A 21,898-nucleotide genomic window follows, 5' to 3' on the forward strand; every position below is an offset into this window, starting at 1 on the left:
ATACAGTGCCACTGACACGGCCTGCTACCAAAACCTGCGGACTCTCCTTCACTGCAGCCGACGTGAGTAAAACATTTAAGTGTGTTAACCCTCGCAAGGCTGCAGGCCCAGATGGCATCCCCAGCCGCGTCCTCAAAGCATGCACAGACCAGCTGGCTGGTGTGTTTACGGACATATTCAACCAATCCTTATCCCAGTCTGCTGTCCCCACATTCTTCAAGAGTGCCACCATTGTTCCTGTTCCCAAGAAAGCTAAGGTAACTGAGCTAAACGAATACCCCCCCCCCCCCCCCCGTAGCACTCATGTCCGTCATCATGAAGTGCTTTGAGAGACTAGTCAAGGACCATATCACCTCCACTCTACCTGACACCCTAGACCCACTCCAATTTGCTCACCGCCCAAATAGGTCCACAGACGATGCAATCGCAACCACACTGCACACTGCCCTAACCAATCTGGACAAGAGGAATTCCTATGTGAGAATGCTGTTCATCAACTACAGCTCAGCATTTAACACCATAGTATCCTCCAAACTCGACCCTGGGTCTCGACCCCGCAATGGGCAACTGGGTACTGAACTTCCTGACGGGCCACCCCCAGGTGGTGAGGGTAGGTAACAACATCTCCACTCCGCTGATCCTCAACACTGGGGCCCCACAAGGGTGCGTTCTGAGCCCTCTCCTGTACTCCCTGTTCACCCACGACTGCGTGGCCATACACGCCTCCAACTCAATCATCAAGTTTGCAGGATGACACTACAGTGGTAGGCTTGATTACCAACAACGACGAGACGGCCTACAGGGAGGAGGTGAGGGCCCTCGGAGTGTGGTGTCAGGAAAATAACCTCACACTCAATGTCAACAAAACAAAGGAGATGATGGTGGACTTCAGGAAACAGCAGAGGGAGCACCCCCCTATCTACATCGATGGGACAGTAGTGGAGAGGGTAGTAAGTTTTAAGTTCCTCGGCATACACATCACGGACAAACTGAATTGGTCCATCCACACAGACAGCGTGGTGAAAAAGGCGCAGCAATGCCTCTTCAACCTCAGGAGGCTAAAGAAATTTGGCTTGTCACCAAAAGCACTCAAACTTTTACAGATGCACAATTGAGAGCATCCTGTCGGGCTGTATCACCTCCTGGTACGACAACTGCTCCGTCCACAACTGTAAGGCTCTCCAGAGGGTAGTGAGGTCTGCACAACGCATCACCGGGGGCAAACTACCTGCCCTCCAGAACACCTACACCACCCGAGGCCATAAAGATCATCAAGGACAACAACCACCCGAGCAACTGCCTGTTCACCCCGCTATCATCCAGAAGGCAAGGTCAGTACAGGTGCATCAAAGCAGGGACTTAAAAACAGCTTCTATCTCAAGGCCATCAGACTGTTAAACAGCCACCACTAACATTGAGTGGCTGCTGCCAACATACTCACTCAACTACAGCCACTTTAACAATATAAAAATGTATGGAAAAATGTATCACTAGCCACTTTAAACAATGCCACTTTATATAATGTTTACATACCCTACATTACCCATCTCACATGTATATACTGTACTCGATACCATCTACTGCATCTTGCCTATGCCGTTTTGTACCATCACTCATTCATATATTTTTATGTACATATTCTTCATACCTTTACACTTGCGTGTATAAGGTAGTTGTTGTGAAATTGATAGGTTAGATTACTCGTTGGTTATTACTGCATTGTCGGAACTAGAAGCACAAGCATTTCACTACACTCGCATTAACATCTGCTAACCATGTGTATGTGACAACTAAAATTTTATTTGATCAAAATGCACATTTTTCAAAACTTTAACACTTTTTCCAATTGCTTGGATATAATACACATAAAGCTAAGATCATTTGTTCATTGAACTAAAATCACCTGTTCAAAATAACACAACTTAACATTAAAGTATTACCATTTCAAAATGCAATTCACACATTATATCCGAGATGACTGTCTATTCATTTCATTACAGTGATCTAACTATCTATTGATACAACGGCTCAAAATGATGAGTAACTGTTGCATTACTCTTAATGCATAGTTTTATGGAAACTGAAAAACAATATTCCGTGCTTAGATCATGAAAGTTTCAGGATAACAAGATCCATTGACACCAATTACCGTGGAACATGAACCACTTTGACTGAACCACTATGTATGTCATATTTCATCATCATTCTTTATCACACTGTTTCTATGGTCTCATGTACCACTTTTCCAGACCTTGTTTTCAGATTTGACATTACTGTACACTGTGCCACTTTATTAGGTACACCTATCTAGTACTGGGTAGGACCCCCTTTTGCCTCCACAACAGCCTGAATTATTCATGGTGTTGTACGTTAAGAGATGCCCTTCTGCACACCACTGTTTTAAACAGCTGTTATTTGAGTATTTGTGGCATTTCTGTTAGCTTGAATGAGTCTGGACATTCTCCTCTGACCTCTCTCATTAACAAGTTGTTTTTTCCCACAGAAATGCCTTTCACTGAGTGTGTTTTGTTTATCGCACCATTCTCTGTAAACTCTAGAGACTGTAGTGCATAAAAATCCCAGGAGGGCAGCTGTTTCTGAGATGCTGGAATCACCATGTGTTGCATCAACAATCATACCACGGTCAAAGTTGCTTAGATTACGCATCTTGCCCGTTCTAACTAAAGCTCTCTACTCTATATATTGAGATGCAGGCAGCCACATGATTCGCTTTTCGAATGTAACCTTCCTTGATGGGCTAAATCAGGTCTGTAGAGCTGATGGCATGACATATGTCATTGTGTGGAATAATGTCAGGTTCCACCATGTTCAAATGGTGCAAGCATGGTTTCAGGCCCACCCACAATTTACCACCCTGCACTTACCCCCATACTCTCCTTTCCTAAAACCCGATTTAGGATTTTTTTCTCCACATGGAGGTGGAAGGTACAGTGGGGAGAACACGTATTCTGTAAACTGTAAATTACTCTTTCAAAGCAGCAACAACACATTGATGTACTCCATACAAAACACTGCTGTCTTTAGTACTTCGTATACCTTTTTGATTTTCTCATACAGGCTTCTTTCTGTGAAAGATTGTCCAGTACAGTACATCTACTCACATTTCAATGAACACAAAAGTGTTTTTTTGCCATTGCAGGTTATTACAACAACAACAAAACAACTTTAAAAAGTAGAATTACAGTACAGTAATCAATACGATATGTTACTGTAAACTCACGGAAACAATATTAATTACCGTAAAATTACAGTGCAATGGTAAACAAAAAATATAATTGTAAGGGATTGTAAGGGATGGGGTGGATGGTTTATGGATCCCGCCTTCTGTTAGGGTCTGGCCACATCACCTCAGCCACATCACAAGCAGTGTCAACCCTGGCTAGGCAACAGGGGAAATATTTCCTTGCCCCATATCCATCCTTGGACTGACCCCACCTCAATGTCTCCGCCTGCCTCTTCCGTTGCTTGCAGAAGAGGCAGGCGGTCATGTGGTTGGCGGTCATACACTTTCCAACTCCAAGCCGAAAATAATTCCTCAATCGGATTGAGATATGGGGAGTAAGGGGGCAAGTATACAACTGTGAAGTTATTGTGGTTGGTGAACCAGTCCCTGACCAGAGCAGCCCGGTGGAAACCAACATTATCCCAGATGACCACAAACCTGGGCTGCTCTGGTCCGCCCTGTACAACTGCATTATATAGTACATCCAGAAATATGATTATGTGTGCAGTACTGTAGGGACCTAGGGTGGCATGGTGATAGAGAACTCCTTGCAGACTAATGGCGGTTCACACAGTGATATTTCCTGCGCGCTACCCAGGGACATTCACAACGGCTCTTTGTTTTAGCTAGATTGAATCCAGCTTCATCAATGAAAATGAACTCATGAGGCTGTGCAGCTGCATCAAAGTCCAGGACTCTCTGTAACAGAAAATGCATACACTGTACCGTGAATATGGTGTAACTCAAAACACAAAACTACAATGTCTACATTTTCACACAAGGATGGGGAGGGATGGGTCAGACACATTCAGTCAAAACTACAAGCTACAGGCAAGGCAGGTGCCTTGTTCACTAGGGAGCATAGACCTAATATTGTATGTCATACATTGTATTGTGATGCAGAATGATGTGCAACGATTACATACATACAGTCTAGTGTAGAAAGTTGAAGACATACCTGTTCTCCAGCCTAAATGTCAGTATTATGGATGCTACCGTGTAAGCTGGACTCTCTGCATCCCTCATCGTCAGGCCATGATTTATGACATGGTCCACCAAAGTGGCCCTAATGTCATAGGAAATATGTCTCCGTTGCCTGGTCCCCTTCTTTGTTCTTGTCCTCCTCCTACTACTCTCTCTCTTTCTCTTCCTCTACCTCTTCCTCTTCCTTTCGCTCTCACTGCCTCCATGTTTGGAAAGTTCTCACAAAAGAGGTGATCTTACCGGAGGTCTATTTGCAGGGCTGAGGCTCAGACTAATTGGTGTTCAATTACTGTATAAATGTTTTCATGTGTGTGTGTGGGTGTTGCCAATTTCAGGTATGTTTCACATTTTGAATAGAAGTGTTTTCCAATGATTGCGAGAGATTTCATTCTTGATCGAAGTGTCTAATGTAAGAAACAGTGTGTAGTGTTTTTCAAGTGTTTTGCAGAATTGTAAACTAAGTGCAAACAAAGTGCAAAGTGTGTTGCAGAACTGCAAACAAAGTGGAAAGCAGAAAATGTGTTTGTACTTTTGGTGCCTTTGTTTAAGGCAGGGTTACAAAAGTTAAGGTTTTGACGCTTTAGTCTAAGCATTCACATGAATGTACTTAATTTACTGCAAATGTAGCGTAATACCACAGCATTTATGTGTTTTGGGTCCCGCTTCCAATAACATTCAGCTTATAAAGGCTTCATAGATCCTTCATAACGCCTTCATAAGTACTACATAAATGTATTACAAAGCATCTATAACCATATGTCATGCTTTATAAAGTGTTAATTAATGTGGCATAACTGTGTGTCATAATCACCAATGTCAAATGTGACATACCCACTATGTTGAATATGATATAGACGTGCTCCGTGATAAGAGTCACTGACTCAAAGACACAAGAGGGTAGAACATATTTCAAACGTTGCTTGTTAGGGGGAGTTAGTTGCAGAAATGTTCTAATGGTTTAGTGAAGTCACGTTATTCACATTACCCCTAATCGTTTTTCTGTTGTGCTATCTGGGATCATTGGTACGTCCCTGCCCTAAACCCTAACCTTAACCTTAGGGTTAGGGTTTAGGGGAGCCACCTCCAGGACACCTACAGCACCCAATGTCACAGGAAGGCCAAAAAGATCATTAAGGACATCAACCACCCGAGCCGGGGCCTGTTCACCCTGCTATCATCCAGAAGGCGAGGTCAGTACAGGGGCATCAAAGCTGGGACCGAGAGACTGAAAAACAGCTTCTATCTCAAGGCCATCAGACTGTTAAATAGCCATCACTAGCTGCCTTCCACCTGGTTCCACAAGCGTGCACCTTAGAAGCTGCTGCCCTATAAACATAGACATGGAATCAATCACTAGTCACTTTAATAATGTTTAAATAATGTTTACATACTGCTTTTCTCATCTCATATGTACTGTATATACTGTGTCATATTCTACTGTATTTAGGCAATGCCACTCAAACATTGCTCAATGTAATATTTATGTATTTCATAATTTCATTATTTTACTTTTAGATGTATGTATTGTTATGAATAATGTTTAGATACTACTGCACTGTTAGATACTGCTGCACTGTTGGAGCTAAGAACACAAGCATTTCGCTACACCACAATAACATCTGTTAAATATGTGTTAATGTGTCCATTCAAATGTGATTTGATTTAACCCCTGCCCTTACCCTAACCTTGACCATAATCATAACTCTTACCTAATCATAACCTTAATCCCCCAAAACATCTTCCCCAATGAGTCTTGGCAATAAAGAGATTGTGTTTGTAACTCTCATTGGGATAGTATTCCACACAAGCGCAACACATATTGACCACAGATTTTAAGGATGTAGTCTTTCTTCTTCTTGGTGGAGCATTTAGCTTGCTAGCTATGTCCTTTGCTAATTAGCTAGCTGGAAGGTAGGAGCTGTTGTTCGCTTGCTAGCTATGTCCTTTGCTAATTAGCTAGCTGGAAGGTAGGAGCTGTTGTGTTTTTCTCCCGTGAGGCCAAGGGGAATGGTTTCCACTAGATAGCGCAGCCACAAATTCAAAGTTGTCTATATCATAAAAATGTATGAAAAAAAATGTATTGGTGTTCATTTAAGGTTAGGTTTAGGCATAATGTTATCATTGTGGTTAAGGTTAGGGTTAAGGTTAAGGTCAGGTTAAAATAACATTTTAAGAAGATAAATTGTGGAAATGGGTGGGGTTTAGCCATAATTATTACTTTGCGGCTGTGTTAACTCTTCCCCTGTAAATATTCCCCAGGTAGTTGTTGTAAATGAGAATGTGTTATCAGTCAACTTACCTGGTAAAAAAGGGTAAAAAAAATCTAAACATTTACTAGTGAGGACAAGGGGAAATATTTTTTGCTAGCAAAGGACATAGTCAGATGACAAATACTTTACTCACTCCCATATAATTCTATGGTCACTCCCACTAAAGCCAACTTTGAATGGATACACTTACCTTGATGAAAGACCTCAACCTAAAGAAAGTGTCTTTATTTACATGTTCCTTAGTACACAAACACAACAATATAACAAGCCATACCGTGGGGTGATGGACCCAGTCAGGTCTCTGATACAACAATATAACAAGCCATACCGTGGATGCTGGGCCCAGTCAGGTCTCTGATACAACAATATAACAAGCCATACCGTGGGAGCTGGACCCAGTCAGGTCTCTGATACAACAATATAACAAGCCATACCGTGGATGCTGGACCCAGTCAGGTCTCTGATACAACAATATAACAAGCCATACTGTGGGTGCTGGGCCCAGTCAGGTCTCTGATACAACAATATAACAAGCCATACCGTGGATGCTGGGCCCAGTCAGGTCTCTGATACAACAATATAACAAGCCATACCGTGGATGCTGGGCCCAGTCAGGTCTCTGATACAACAATATAACAAGCCATACCGTGGATGCTGGGCCCAGTCAGGTCTCTGATACAACAATATAACAAGCCATACCGTGGATGCTGGGCCCAGTCAGGTCTCTGATACAACAATATAACAAGCCATACCGTGGGTGCTGGGCCCAGTCAGGTCTCTGATACAACAATATAACAAGCCATACCGTGGGGTGCTGGACCCAGTCAGGTCTCTGATACAACAATATAACAAGCCATACCGTGGGTGCTGGGACCAGTCAGGTCTCTGATACAACAATATAACAAGCCATACCATGGGAGCTGGGCCCAGTCAGGTCTTTAATACAACAATATAACAAGCCATACCATGGATGCTGGGCCCAGTCAGGTCTCTGATACAACAATATAACAAGCCATACCGTGGGTGCTGGGCCCAGTCAGGGTTCTGATACAACAATATAACAAGCCATACCGTGGATGCTGGGCCCAGTCAGGTCTCTGATACAACAATATAACAAGCCATACCGTGGGAGCTGGGCCCAGTCAGGGTTCTGATACAACAATATAACAAGCCATACCGTGGGTGCTGGGCCCAGTCAGGTCTCTGATACAACAATATAACAAGCCATACTGTGGGTGCTGGACCCAGTCAGGTCTCTGATACAACAATATAACAAGCCATACTGTGGGTGCTGGGCCCAGTCAGGTCTCTGATACAACAATATAACAAGCCATACCGTGGGTGCTGGACCCAGTCAGGTCTCTGATACAACAATATAACAAGCCATACTGTGGGTGCTGGGCCCAGTCAGGTCTCTGATACAACAATATAACAAGCCATACCGTGGGTGCTGGGCCCAGTCAGGGTTCTGATACCTCAATATAACAAGCCATACTGTGGGTGCTGGGCCCAGTCAGGGTTCTGATACAACAATATAACAAGCCATACCGTGGGTGCTGGGCCCAGTCAGGTCTCTGATACAACAATATAACAAGCCATACTGTGGGTGCTGGGCCCAGTCAGGTCTCTGATACAACAATATAACAAGCCATACCGTGGATGCTGGACCCAGTCAGGTCTCTGATACAACAATATAACAAGCCATACCGTGGGTGCTGGGCCCAGTCAGGTCTCTGATACAACAATATAACAAGCCATACCGTGGATGCTGGGCCCAGTCAGGGTTCTGATACAACAATATAACAAGCCATACTGTGGATGCTGGGCCCAGTCAGGTCTCTGATACAACAATATAACAAGCCATACCGTGGATGCTGGGCCCAGTCAGGGTTCTGATACAACAATATAACAAGCCATACCGTGGATGCTGGGCCCAGTCAGGTCTCTGATACAACAATATAACAAGCCATACCGTGGATGCTGGGCCCAGTCAGGTCTCTGATACAACAATATAACAAGCCATACCGTGGGTGCTGGACCCAGTCAGGTCTCTGATACAACAATATAACAAGCCATACCGTGGGAGCTGGACCCAGTCAGGTCTCTGATACAACAATATAACAAGCCATACCGTGGATGCTGGGCCCAGTCAGGTCTTTAATACAACAATATAACAAGCCATACCGTGGGTGCTGGACCCAGTCAGGTCTCTGATACAACAATATAACAAGCCATACCGTGGGAGCTGGACCCAGTCAGGTCTCTGATACAACAATATAACAAGCCATACCGTGGGGTCCTGGACCCAGTCAGGTCTTTAATACAACAATATAACAAGCCATACTGTGGGTGCTGGACCCAGTCAGGTCTCTGATACAACAATATAACAAGCCATACCGTGGATGCTGGACCCAGTCAGGTCTCTGATACAACAATATAACAAGCCATACTGTGGGTGCTGGACCCAGTCAGGTCTCTGATACAACAATATAACAAGCCATACCGTGGGTGCTGGGACCAGTCAGGTCTCTGATACAACAATATAACAAGCCATACCATGGGAGCTGGACCCAGTCAGGTCTCTGATACAACAATATAACAAGCCATACTGTGGGTGCTGGACCCAGTCAGGTCTCTGATACAACAATATAACAAGCCATACCGTGGATGCTGGGCCCAGTCAGGTCTCTGATACAACAATATAACAAGCCATACCGTGGGTGCTGGGCCCAGTCAGGTCTCTGATACAACAATATAACAAGCCATACTGTGGGGTGCTGGGCCCAGTCAGGTCTCTGATACAACAATATAACAAGCCATACCGTGGGGTGCTGGACCCAGTCAGGTCTCTGATACAACAATATAACAAGCCATACCGTGGGGTCCTGGACCCAGTCAGGTCTTTAATACAACAATATAACAAGCCATACCGTGGATGCTGGGCCCAGTCAGGTCTCTGATACAACAATATAACAAGCCATACCGTGGATGCTGGGCCCAGTCAGGTCTCTGATACAACAATATAACAAGCCATACCGTGGATGCTGGGCCCAGTCAGGTCTCTGATACAACAATATAACAAGCCATACTGTGGGGTCCTGGACCCAGTCAGGTCTTTAATACAACAATATAACAAGCCATACCGTGGGAGCTGGGCCCAGTCAGGTCTCTGATACAACAATATAACAAGCCATACCGTGGATGCTGGGCCCAGTCAGGTCTCGGATACAACAATATAACAAGCCATACCGTGGGATGCTGGACCCAGTCAGGTCTCTGATACAACAATATAACAAGCCATACCGTGGGAGCTGGGCCCAGTCAGGTCTTTAATACAACAATATAACAAGCCATACCGTGGGGTCCTGGACCCAGTCAGGTCTTTAATACAACAATATAACAAGCCATACCGTGGGGTCCTGGACCCAGTCAGGTCTTTAATACAACAATATAACAAGCCATACTGTGGGTGCTGGGACCAGTCAGGTCTCTGATACAACAATATAACAAGCCATACCGTGGGGTCCTGGACCCAGTCAGGTCTCTGATACAACAATATAACAAGCCATACCGTGGGGTGCTGGACCCAGTCAGGTCTCTGATACAACAATATAACAAGCCATACCGTGGATGCTGGGCCCAGTCAGGTCTCTGATACAACAATATAACAAGCCATACCGTGGATGCTGGGCCCAGTCAGGTCTCTGATACAACAATATAACAAGCCATACCGTGGATGCTGGGCCCAGTCAGGTCTCTGATACAACAATATAACAAGCCATACTGTGGGTGCTGGGCCCAGTCAGGTCTCTGATACAACAATATAACAAGCCATACTGTGGATGCTGGGCCCAGTCAGGTCTCTGATACAACAATATAACAAGCCATACCGTGGATGCTGGACCCAGTCAGGTCTCTGATACAACAATATAACAAGCCATACCGTGGATGCTGGGCCCAGTCAGGTCTCTGATACAACAATATAACAAGCCATACCGTGGGGTCCTGGACCCAGTCAGGTCTTTAATACAACAATATAACAAGCCATACTGTGGATGCTGGGCCCAGTCAGGTCTCTGATACAACAATATAACAAGCCATACCGTGGATGCTGGACCCAGTCAGGTCTCTGATACAACAATATAACAAGCCATACCGTGGGAGCTGGGCCCAGTCAGGGTTCTGATACAACAATATAACAAGCCATACCGTGGGAGCTGGGCCCAGTCAGGTCTCTGATTCAACAATATAACAAGCCATACCGTGGATGCTGGGCCCAGTCAGGTCTCTGATACAACAATATAACAAGCCAAACTGTGGGTGCTGGGCCCAGTCAGGTCTCTGATACAACAATATAACAAGCCATACTGTGGATGCTGGGCCCAGTCAGGTCTCTGATACAACAATATAACAAGCCATACCGTGGATGCTGGACCCAGTCAGGTCTCTGATACAACAATATAACAAGCCATACCGTGGATGCTGGGCCCAGTCAGGTCTCTGATACAACAATATAACAAGCCATACTGTGGGGTCCTGGACCCAGTCAGGTCTTTAATACAACAATATAACAAGCCATACTGTGGATGCTGGGCCCAGTCAGGTCTCTGATACAACAATATAACAAGCCATACCGTGGATGCTGGACCCAGTCAGGTCTCTGATACAACAATATAACAAGCCATACCGTGGGAGCTGGGCCCAGTCAGGGTTCTGATACAACAATATAACAAGCCATACCGTGGGAGCTGGGCCCAGTCAGGTCTCTGATACAACAATATAACAAGCCATACCGTGGATGCTGGGCCCAGTCAGGTCTCTGATACAACAATATAACAAGCCATACCGTGGGAGCTGGACCCAGTCAGGTCTCTGATACAACAATATAACAAGCCATACCGTGGGTGCTGGGCCCAGTCAGGTCTCTGATACAACAATATAACAAGCCATACCGTGGGTGCTGGGACCAGTCAGGGTTCTGATACAACAATATAACAAGCCATACCGTGGGTGCTGGACCCAGTCAGGTCTCTGATACAACAATATAACAAGCCATACTGTGGGTGCTGGGCCCAGTCAGGTCTCTGATACAACAATATAACAAGCCATACCGTGGGGTCCTGGACCCAGTCAGGTCTTTAATACAACAATATAACAAGCCATACCGTGGGGTGTTGGACCCAGTCAGATCTTTGACACTTTCAACCCAGTCCCCCACTGAAAGATCAGCCACAAAATGTTGGCACCATTGTAACAGGTTGTAATCAAGCCCTGGTCTCCAGCATGGAAACAGAAGAGGAATACCTGCTGGGGTAGTCTCAGTTACTGTAGACCTACTACTACTATTAGTACTACTTATTGACACTTTATGCATTATCCTGTAATACTCATAACTAGGGCTGTTGTGGTGACCGTATTACCGCCACACCCGCGGTCACGAGTCATGAAGGCAGTTAATTTCCATGTGACCGTTCAGTAACATAATTAGGCTTCTCCAAGCTCTGATGCTGCTGCTGGTCATTAGTGGCCTACCAAACTTGCTAACTGCCTGGTACTCAGCACTCTATTGTCCCTCTAATCACTCTGACATCAATGCAAATGTAATTGAAAATCTGATCAAGCACTTCATGAGAGCCCATGAGCTAATGTTGCACAACATTTCTATAGGCTATGCAACAGCGCGAGAAAACAGAGTGATGGCCTCTACTAAAAATAGGAGGATCCCATCATATAGGCCTACTATATTTATTTCTCAACTTTCCTAATATTAAACACATTGTTTATATTTACAACAGGAGTATAGCCTACCTGGCAGGCATGAAAATGAACCATGGGAAAAGCTTCCTCCATTCGCTATTTAAGTGCATAGATGACATGTGTTTTTTCGCGCTGCCCCTATTTTGAGACAGGTGCATGATAATGGTCCATATTAAATCAAAACAAATTTCACACATATACTGTATTATTTAGTATATGTAAAGACAAGATTAAATCAAGAACAGTCTGATGGGTGACAATATTAGTCTATCACGTGTGAATTATATATTATCAGCTGTGATATTATTATATTATATATTATCAGCTGTCACTTTGGAATATTTATTTCTCGCACAGAATAGAATAGGTTGACTTTTGTACTATGGGGGATAGTAGATTGACATAGGCTAGTGCTTTTGCTGTTCGTTAGGTCTACTCATCATGTTGGCTGATGAACAGGAAATGTGGACAGTTCTTCCAATATCTTCAATATGCATCTCAGAATTGGATAAGGACAAGAGCAGTTGCGTCCCCGATGTCTGTCTTCACTCGTAGCCTGTGAGAAACACCCGATCACTGACGGAGAGCCATGTGAGTGAGAGGTACTGGAGCGCATGGAGAAGGGCACAATGGCCACTGGTCGCAAAAGGCATGTTTTTTTAGGGTGCATTATGGCCACACAAGGGGATGCTAGATTCTAGACATTATCAAGTGCTTGTCAAATTGTGAATGAGTGAAGGATATAGTGTGTACAGCCTGCACAAAGAAAACATGTCTTTCAAGCAACTTTTATCAAATCATCATTAGAGGCGCATCAAATCAAATCAATCAAATCAAATTGTATTTGTCACATACACGTGGTTAGCAGATGTTAATGCGAGTGTAGCGAAATGCTTGTGCTTCTAGTTCCGACAATGCAGTAATATCCAACGAGTAATCTAACCTAACAATTCCAAAACTACTACCTTATACACACAAGTGTAAAGGGATAAAGAATATGTACATAAAGATATGAATGAGTGATGGTACAGAACGGCATAGGCAAGATGCAGTAGATGGTATCGAGTACAGTATATACATATGAGATGAGTAATGTAGGGTATGTAAACAAAGTGGCATAGTTTAAAGTGGCTAGTGATACATGTATTACATAAAGATGCAGTAGATGATATAGAGTGCAGTACATACATATACGATGAATAATGTAGGGTATGTAAACATTATATTAAGTAGCCTGTTAAGGTCTGTTAAGAAATGCATTTGTCTCACCATCTGGGTAAGGGTAGCAGGTCTGTTAAGAAATGCATTTGTCTCACCATTTGGGTAAGGGTCGCAGGTCTGTTAAGAAATGCATTTGTCTCACCATCTGGGTAAGGGTAGCAGGTCTGTTAAGAAATGCATTTGTCTCACCATTTGGGTAAGGGTAGCAGGTCTGTTAAGAAATGCATTTGTCTCACCATCTGGGTAAGGGTAGCAGGTCTGTTAAGAAATGCATTTGTCTCACCATCTAGGTAAGGGCATTTCTGTGATGCACAATAAATACTCTAAATGAGGAGATGGGAAACTTAGTTTGATTCGTATTATTATATTCCTCTTTAATTCACAAATCGAATGACTTGACTATGAGACGTGGCTGTATCTAGGGAGATTTGTATTTAGCTGAGCTAAATGTTGTATTGGTATAGCTAACTAGCTAGCTTATGCTGCTAACATTAGCTAGAAATGGCTATTTAGTCACAAATTATTTGAAATAACGATTGAGGTAGCTATGGTAGCTATCTATGTATCAAATATAAAATTTGATTTGATTTATATAATCTAACTCAACACTTAACTACTACAAACTAATTTCAATTACAATAAATAAAGGTTAACTTACTTGTTTTTTGCTGTCCAGTGGTAGCACAAGTGGGCATTTGAGTTGCAAACTGCATCACGTGAGCTTACTGCTCTACAGAAACACCACATGAATGAAAGGGTAACTACTCTCAAAAGTTTCTTAGATTTTTCCCAGACCCCAAAAGTTATCCCCTGATGTGTTTTATGCATTGCTGTGAACACAGAAAATCCAATTCAGTTGTTTTTCTATTAAAAACGTGTGAAACAAACTGTGGGGAAACGAGAAAACGGAATTTGGGGAAAAAAACAAATTACACAAAAAATAAAAACAGATTTTAAAAGGCCAATGATTTCACTTTAGAGCGTGTGTCATCACACAGCACAGCATTTTGGGTAAAGTTGAGGTCAGGTCCAATATTGTCTATGCACCCAGGGGGGGAAAGAGGTTGGGCCATCCTAGAAATGTTTTAGAATAATATAATATAAAATAATATATGCCATTTAGCAGACGCTTTCATGCAAAGCGACTTACAGCCATGCGTGCATACATTTATACGTATGGGTGGTCCACTATCCTGGTGTTGCAATGCTCTACCTAGATGCATGACAAGGTTATGAATGCTTTGTGAAGCCTCAATTCAATATACTTAATAAAGACTTTATTAAACAGTGCTTATGCCACCCTTTTATTAAGCACAAGTTTATGTCATATTTTACATAGTGGGTTATGTCACATTTGACATTGGTGGTTATGTCACACAGTTATGCCACATTTATAAACCCTTTATAGAGCATGACATACGGTTATAGATGATTTGTGACACATTTATGTAGTGTTTATGAAGGCTTTATGAAGGCTTTATGAAGCTTTTATAAGCTGCACGTCATTTAAAGCGGGACCATATTGGTGAAAGCATTCTATCAAAAACATTTATGCCCCAGGTGTTTCTGGAAAACATGGATGATAATAATACAGATGTGATGTCTGCTTGGGAGAGCAGTGATACATCATTGGGACAGCTAATGTAATTGCATCCGTACAGTGTAACACACAGGCTGTAAACTGGACCTTTAAACAGATCAGCTCTCTGTCTTTCTCTCTGTCTCTCTCTTTTATCGCTCTTTCTTTCTTTTTCTCTCTCTCTCTCTCTCTCTCTCTCTCTCGCTCGCTCACTCATACACACACACAAACACATTCGCACGCACACACACACACACACACACACACACACACAGACTTCACACCCAGGTGAAGGACTTAATGAATCACCTGTCAGGGTAACCTGCTAATGAGTGATTTTCAGTATAAAGATGCACATAAACAGAGAATAACCATACGCTTTCACTCTCCACACACACACAGTGTTCAGCCCCCTGTGTTCCTATTTCTTTGATGGTTAAAAGCACGTTGTGCCCAATGGTCGTTTGGGTTCAACCCACAAAGAGCTATTAAATATTAACTTATACATGAGCTGGAAAACTAAGCAAATAAAAAATGTACATGCCCAATGCACATCAACATTAAACATGGGTAGTTTACAACATTTTACAATTTGCTAACCTAGAGGGTACAGGCACATCCCTCCAGCACAAATATTTAAGGCTCATTTGGAGAAAGTAGACCTGCTCTCTGAACCTGACAACTCAACATCAAGCCAACTGGAGGTGCAGTAATGACAAATAGTACTATATATAAAGTCTACCACACACACACACACACGCATGCGCACGCACGCGCACGCACGCACATACACACACACACACTAAGTCACTCGTATAGTATATGCCCACTTTCTCTTTCAAAAAGAAACTCAGACATGCGCACACTCTCACACACACGGACACAAAGAAACAGACACACACACGCACGCAGAGCGTCTTACCTGTCAATGCTGATAGCACACAGGTTGAGAATGCTGGCGGTACACATCATGACATCCAAGGTGACAAAGATGTTACAGTACATCCTGCTGAAGAGCCACGCCCCTCCGACCACCTGGACAGGTAACGCAGGGTCACACGACACACACATTCACACAGCTTCATCAGTATCATCATGATTATCATCATTATCCATATCAATCATCATTCTTCATAATCAACAACACACATCAAATAAATTATTCTCTCTCTCTCTTTTCCTCCCTCTCTCTTTTGCTCCCTCCCTCTCTCCCTCTCTCCCTCTCTCCCTCTCTCCCTCTCTCTTTCTCTGTCCAATTATGCCACCCACGTTCAAACCCTTGAAAGTACAATTACACAGTCCCAGTTCCAGCCTGCCTCACCCAGATAGATAGTGCTGCTCAGACAGGTCTTCCCTTAGGTGCTATAATACGTGATAACAACTGTCTGACAGAGATAAATGTGTTCTGAGCTGCAGCGCCTGACATATCCCAGCCCCCCCATCCACATGCATCCTTCCTATCCTCTAATTCAGGTATTCCCAAACGGGGGTACGCGAACCCCCAGAGGTACGCACAATTCTGTCGGGGGTACGCCAAATAAAAATGTGATTCAAGTTTTTTTTTAAATAAAAAATACACTACCGGTCAGAAGTTTTAGAACACCTACTCATTCAAGGGTTTATCTTTATTTTGACTATTTTATACATTGTCGAATAATAGTGAAGACATCAAAACTATGAAACAACACATATGGAATCATGTAGTAACCAAAAAAGTGTTAAACAAATCAAGATATATGTTATATTTGAGATTCATCAAATAGCCACCCTTTGCCTTGATGACAGATTTGCACCCGCTTGGAATTCTCTCAACCAGCTTCATGAGGTAGTCACCTGGAATGCATTTCAATTAACAGGTGTGCCTTGTTAAACGTTTATTTGTGGAATTTCTTTACTTCTTAATGCGTTTGAGTTGTGTTGTGTTGTGACAAGGTGTGGGGGGGGGGGGTATACAGAAGACTGCCCTATTTGGTAAAAGACCAAGTCCATATTATGGCAAGAACAGCTCAAATAAGCAAAGAAAAATGACAGTCCATCATTACTTTAAGACATGAACGCAAAAACCATCAAGCGATATGATGAAACTGGCTCTCATGAGGACGGCCACAGGAATGAAAGACCCAGAGTTACCTCTGCTGCAGAGGATAAATTCATTAGAGTTACCAGCCTCAGAAATTGCAGCCCAAATACATGCTTCACAGAGTTCAAGTAACAGACATCACAACATCAACTGTTCAGAGGAAACTGTGTGAATCAGGCCTTCATGGTCGAATTGTTGCAAAGAAACCACAACTAAAGGACACCAATAAGAAGAAGAGACTTGCTTGGGCCAAGAAACACGAGCAATGGACATTAAACCAGTGGAAATGTATCCTTTGGTCTGGAGTCCAAATTTGAGATTTTTGGTTCCAACCGCTGTGTCTTCGTGAGACATGTTGTGGGTGAACGGATGAAATCTGCATGTATATTTCCCACCGTGAAGCATGGAGAAGGAGGTGTTATGGTGTGGGGGTGCTTTGCTGGTGACACTTTCTGTGATTTACTTAGAATTCAAGGCACACTTAACCAGTATGGGTACCACAGCATTCTGCATCAATACACCATCCCATCTGGTTTGTGCTTAGTGGGACTATCATTTGTTTTTCAACAGGACAATGACCCAACACACTTCCAGGCTGTGTAAGAGCTATTTTACCAAGAGGGAGAGGGATGGAATGCTGCATCAGATGACCCTGCCTGCACAATCCCCCGACCTCAACCAAATTGAGATGGTTTGGGGTGAGTCAGACCGCAGAGTGAAGGAAAAGCAGCCAACATATGTGGGATCTCCTTCAAGACTGTTGGAAAAGCATTCCAGGTGATGCTTGATGAGAGAATGCCAAGAGTGTGCAAACCTGTCATCAAGGCAAAGGGTGGCTATTTGAAGATGTGTTTAATACTTTTTTGGTTTCTACATGATTCCATATGTGTTATTTCATAGTTTAGATGTCTTCACTATTATGGGGCGGCAGGGTAGCCTAGTGGTTAGAGCGTTGGACTAGTAAACGAAAGGTTGCAAGTTCAAATCCAAAACAGGTAGCCAAGTCAAATAATGAATATCCAATCACATTAACCGTTACTCTCTCGCGGGAATTCCACTAACGGTCCTTATGTAACCAAACGTAGCTGCTGCTCATTCCATTTATGATAAATGGTTAAAAACAAAGTGAGGCCCGTGTCCATAGAAACACATACCAGCTCTACAGATAGTACTGCTACTAACAGCAGTTCTACACCTGCACCTGTCGACGACACAAGTTGGTCTGCTTCCACGAGAACATCCAATGCTAGCATCAGTAATTTTACATTTGTGGTTAGCCCAGCTAGCATGGACACTGACAGTTGTGAATCAGTTGCAGCCCTTCGGCTACCCGGGAAAGCACCGAACAACAAACAGGGACGTTGGACCATCGAAGAGGCACAAATATGATGAGAACTACATTTGTTTGGAGTTCACTTATATTGGGAGTAGTGCCTTTCCTCAGCCACAGTGTGTTATATGTCCAAAAGTAGTATCTCACAACTCGATGAAACCTTCACTCTTGCTCAGACATTTAGAAACAAAACATTCCAATTTGAAAAATAAGCCACGAGAGTTTTTTGAGTGAGAATTAAGACGAATTACGAGTAGTAAGACATGTATAAAAGCAACAGATACCATTAATAAGAAGGGGCTAGAAGCGTCTTATATGGTGAGCTACCAAGTGGCTAAGACAGGCAAGCACCATACTATTGTGGTGGACTTAATTCTTCCTGCTGTCGAAAATTGTGAATAACTCACCACAGGTTAATGAGAAGGGTGTGCTTGAAAGTATGCACATAACTCTGCAATGTTGGGTTGTATTGGAGAGAGTCTCAGTCTTAAATCATTTTCCACACACAGTCTGTGCCTGTATTTAGTTTTCATGCTAGTGAGGGCTGAGAATCCACTCTCACATACGTAAAAAATACGTGGTTGCAAAGGACATCAGTGTCTTAACAGTGCGATTTTCCAAGGCAGGATACTCTGAGCACAGCCCAATCCAGGTATCTGGCAGTGGCTTCTGATTAAATTACATTTTCACAGAACCGCTTATTGCAATTTCAATGAGTCTCTCTTGTACAGTTATTGGTAAGTGGAATGGAGGCAGGGCATGAAAGGGATAACGAATCCAGTTGTTTGTGTCATCCGTTTCGGGAAAGTACCTGCGTAATTACACACCTACTCACTCAGGTGCTTTGCTATATCACATTTGACATTGTCCGTAAACTTGATGGAAAGACCTGTGTGTTGTCCTTGTTGATGCAGACAGAGAAGAGCTCCAACTTCTTAATCATAGCCTCAATTTTGTCCCGCACATTGAATATAGTTGCAGAGAGTCCCTGTAATCCTAGATTCAGATCATTCAGGCGAGAGAAAAAACATCACCCAGATAGGCCAGTAGTGTGAGAAACTCGTCATCAAGCAGTAAGTTAACTACTGAGGTAATTATGATTCAAGATTCTCTATAGGCCAGGCTTGTGTCTGCTTCTCACTATGACACTGTTGATTGTCATGGAACCCAAACAGCTGTTACAGTGCACTATTTTCACTTAACTCTCTTAAATAATGTATATTTTCTCAACTCCACATGGTTGAGGTTATAGAGAAATCTGACCCTGGTTCAGGCCTTAGGTGCAACGTTGCGAGTTGAGTTTGCAATAGCACCCTGTGCCTCTCGCCCAACCCTGAATTGAATCATGACCAACGATTATCCCTCACGTCCTCCCTCTTGACCAATTCAAAATGAACACATCAACACTTTATCTTCCTCCAGTCCCCCAAGCCAAGAATTATATCTAATGGACGAAACAACCCCCACTGACTATACCTCTCTAAATTCATTTCAGTAACACTCCTCACATGGGACAATTATGTGGAGCATATAGAAGATAAAACATTCTTAGAAGCAATAGGCATCAATATCTTCCAGCCACTCACAGTCACTGAATGTATCACCACACCCCTCACACCCTATAAGGGAGAAACTCAAAGTAATAACATGACCATCTCCCTGTCCTATCCTTCCTCCATCTCCCTGTCCTATCCTTCCTCCATCTCCCTGTCCTATCCTTCCTCCATCTCCCTGTCCTATCCTTCCTCCATCTCCCTGTCCTATCCTTCCTCCATCTCCCTGTCCTATCCTTCCTCCATCTCCCTGCCCTATCCTTCCTCCATCTCCCTGCCCTATCCTTCCTCCATCTCCCTGTCCTATCCTTCCTCCATCTCCCTGCCCTATCCTTCCTCCATCTCCCTGCCCTATCCTTCCTCCATCTCCCTGTCCTATCCTTCCTCCATCTCCCTGCCCTATCCTTCCTCCATCTCCCTGCCCTATCCTTCCTCCATCTCCCTGTCCTATCCTTCCTCCATCTCTTTGCCCTATCCTTCCTCCATCTCCCTGTCCTATCCTTCCTCCATCTCTTTGCCCTATCCTTCCTCCATCTCTCACATGTACAGTGCATTCGGGAAGGTATTCAGACCCTTTCCCTTATTACACATTTTGTTACGTTACAGCCTTATTCTAAAATGGACTAAATTATTTTTTCCCCTCATCAATCTACACACAATACCACATAATGACAAAGCGAAAATAGGTTTAAAAGTAAATAAATAAATACATTTACATTTAAACTGAATATCCTGTTTCCATTAATCATCCTTGATATACGTTTCTACAACTTGATTGGAGTCCACCTGTGGTAAGATCAATTGATTGGACATGATTTGGAAAGATAAATATACGTCTATATAAGGTTGACAGTATATGTCAGAGCAAATACCAAGCCACGAGGTCAAAATAATTGTCTGTAGAGCTCTGAGACAGGATTGTGTCAAGAAAGACTACCAAAAAATGTCTGCTGCATTGAAGGTCCCCAAGAACACAGGGACCTCTATCATTCTTAATGGGAAGAAGTTTGGAACCACCAAGACTCCCGGCCAAACTGAGCAATCGGGGGAGAAGGGCCTTGGTCAGGGAGGTAACCAAGAACCTGATGGTCACTCTGACAGAGCTCCAGAGTTCCAATGTGGAGATGGGAGAAACTTCCAGAAGGCCAACCATCTCTGCAGCACTCTACTAATCAGGCCTTTATGGTAGAGTGGGCAGACAAAAGCCACTCCTCAGTAAAAGGCACATGACAGTCCGCTAGGAGTTTGCCAAAAGGCACCTAAAGGACTCAGACCATGAGAAACAAGATTCTCTGGTCTGATGAAGGCACTCAGGACCTCAGACTGGGGCGAAGTTTCACCCTCCAACAGGACAACGACCCTAAGCATACAGCACACAGAGACCTGAAAATAGCTGTGCAGCGACGCTCCCCATCCAACCTGACCGAGAGGATCTGTAGAGAATAATTTTTAGAAACTCCCCAAATACAGGTGCGCCAAGCTTGTAGCATCATACTCAAGAAGACTCAAGGCTGTAATCTCTACCAAAGGTGCTTCAACAAAGTACTGAGTAAAGGGTCTGAATACTTATGTAAATGTGATATTTCAGTTTTAATATATATATATTTTTTACATATTTGCAAACATTTCGAAAAACCTGTTTTTGCTTTGTCATTATGGGGTATTGTGTGCAGATTGAGGGGGGAAAAAACTATTCAATCAATTTTAGAATAAGGCTGTAACGTAACAAAATGTGGAAAAAGTCAAGGAGTCTGAATACTTTCAGAATGCACTGTATTTCATTGAAAAGAATGAAAACTCAAAGTGAACACATCCCCTCCCCTTCCTGTCAATCCCAAAGCCATCCAGTGTCACAAACTGTGTCTCTTTCAGTAGTT

The 21,898-nt window shown here is 43.3% G+C and overlaps 1 protein-coding gene across 1 annotated transcript in view; it reads right to left on the reverse strand.

Annotated features, from left to right (window-relative positions):
- drd3 (dopamine receptor D3) overlaps positions 1-21,898 on the reverse strand; it is a 53,599-nt gene that overhangs the window by 30,919 nt on the left and 782 nt on the right. Inside the window, exon 2 of the mRNA XM_090189547.1 lies at positions 15,978-16,090. Within this exon, the coding sequence (XP_090045673.1) occupies positions 15,978-16,090 (113 nt within the window). The remainder of the gene's footprint in view (positions 1-15,977; positions 16,091-21,898) is intronic.

The sequence above is a fragment of the Oncorhynchus mykiss genome, chromosome 11 (assembly GCF_057628025.1).
Source record: "Oncorhynchus mykiss isolate SJ-2025 chromosome 11, ASM5762802v1, whole genome shotgun sequence".
In the NCBI taxonomy this organism is placed as follows: domain Eukaryota; kingdom Metazoa; phylum Chordata; class Actinopteri; order Salmoniformes; family Salmonidae; genus Oncorhynchus; species Oncorhynchus mykiss.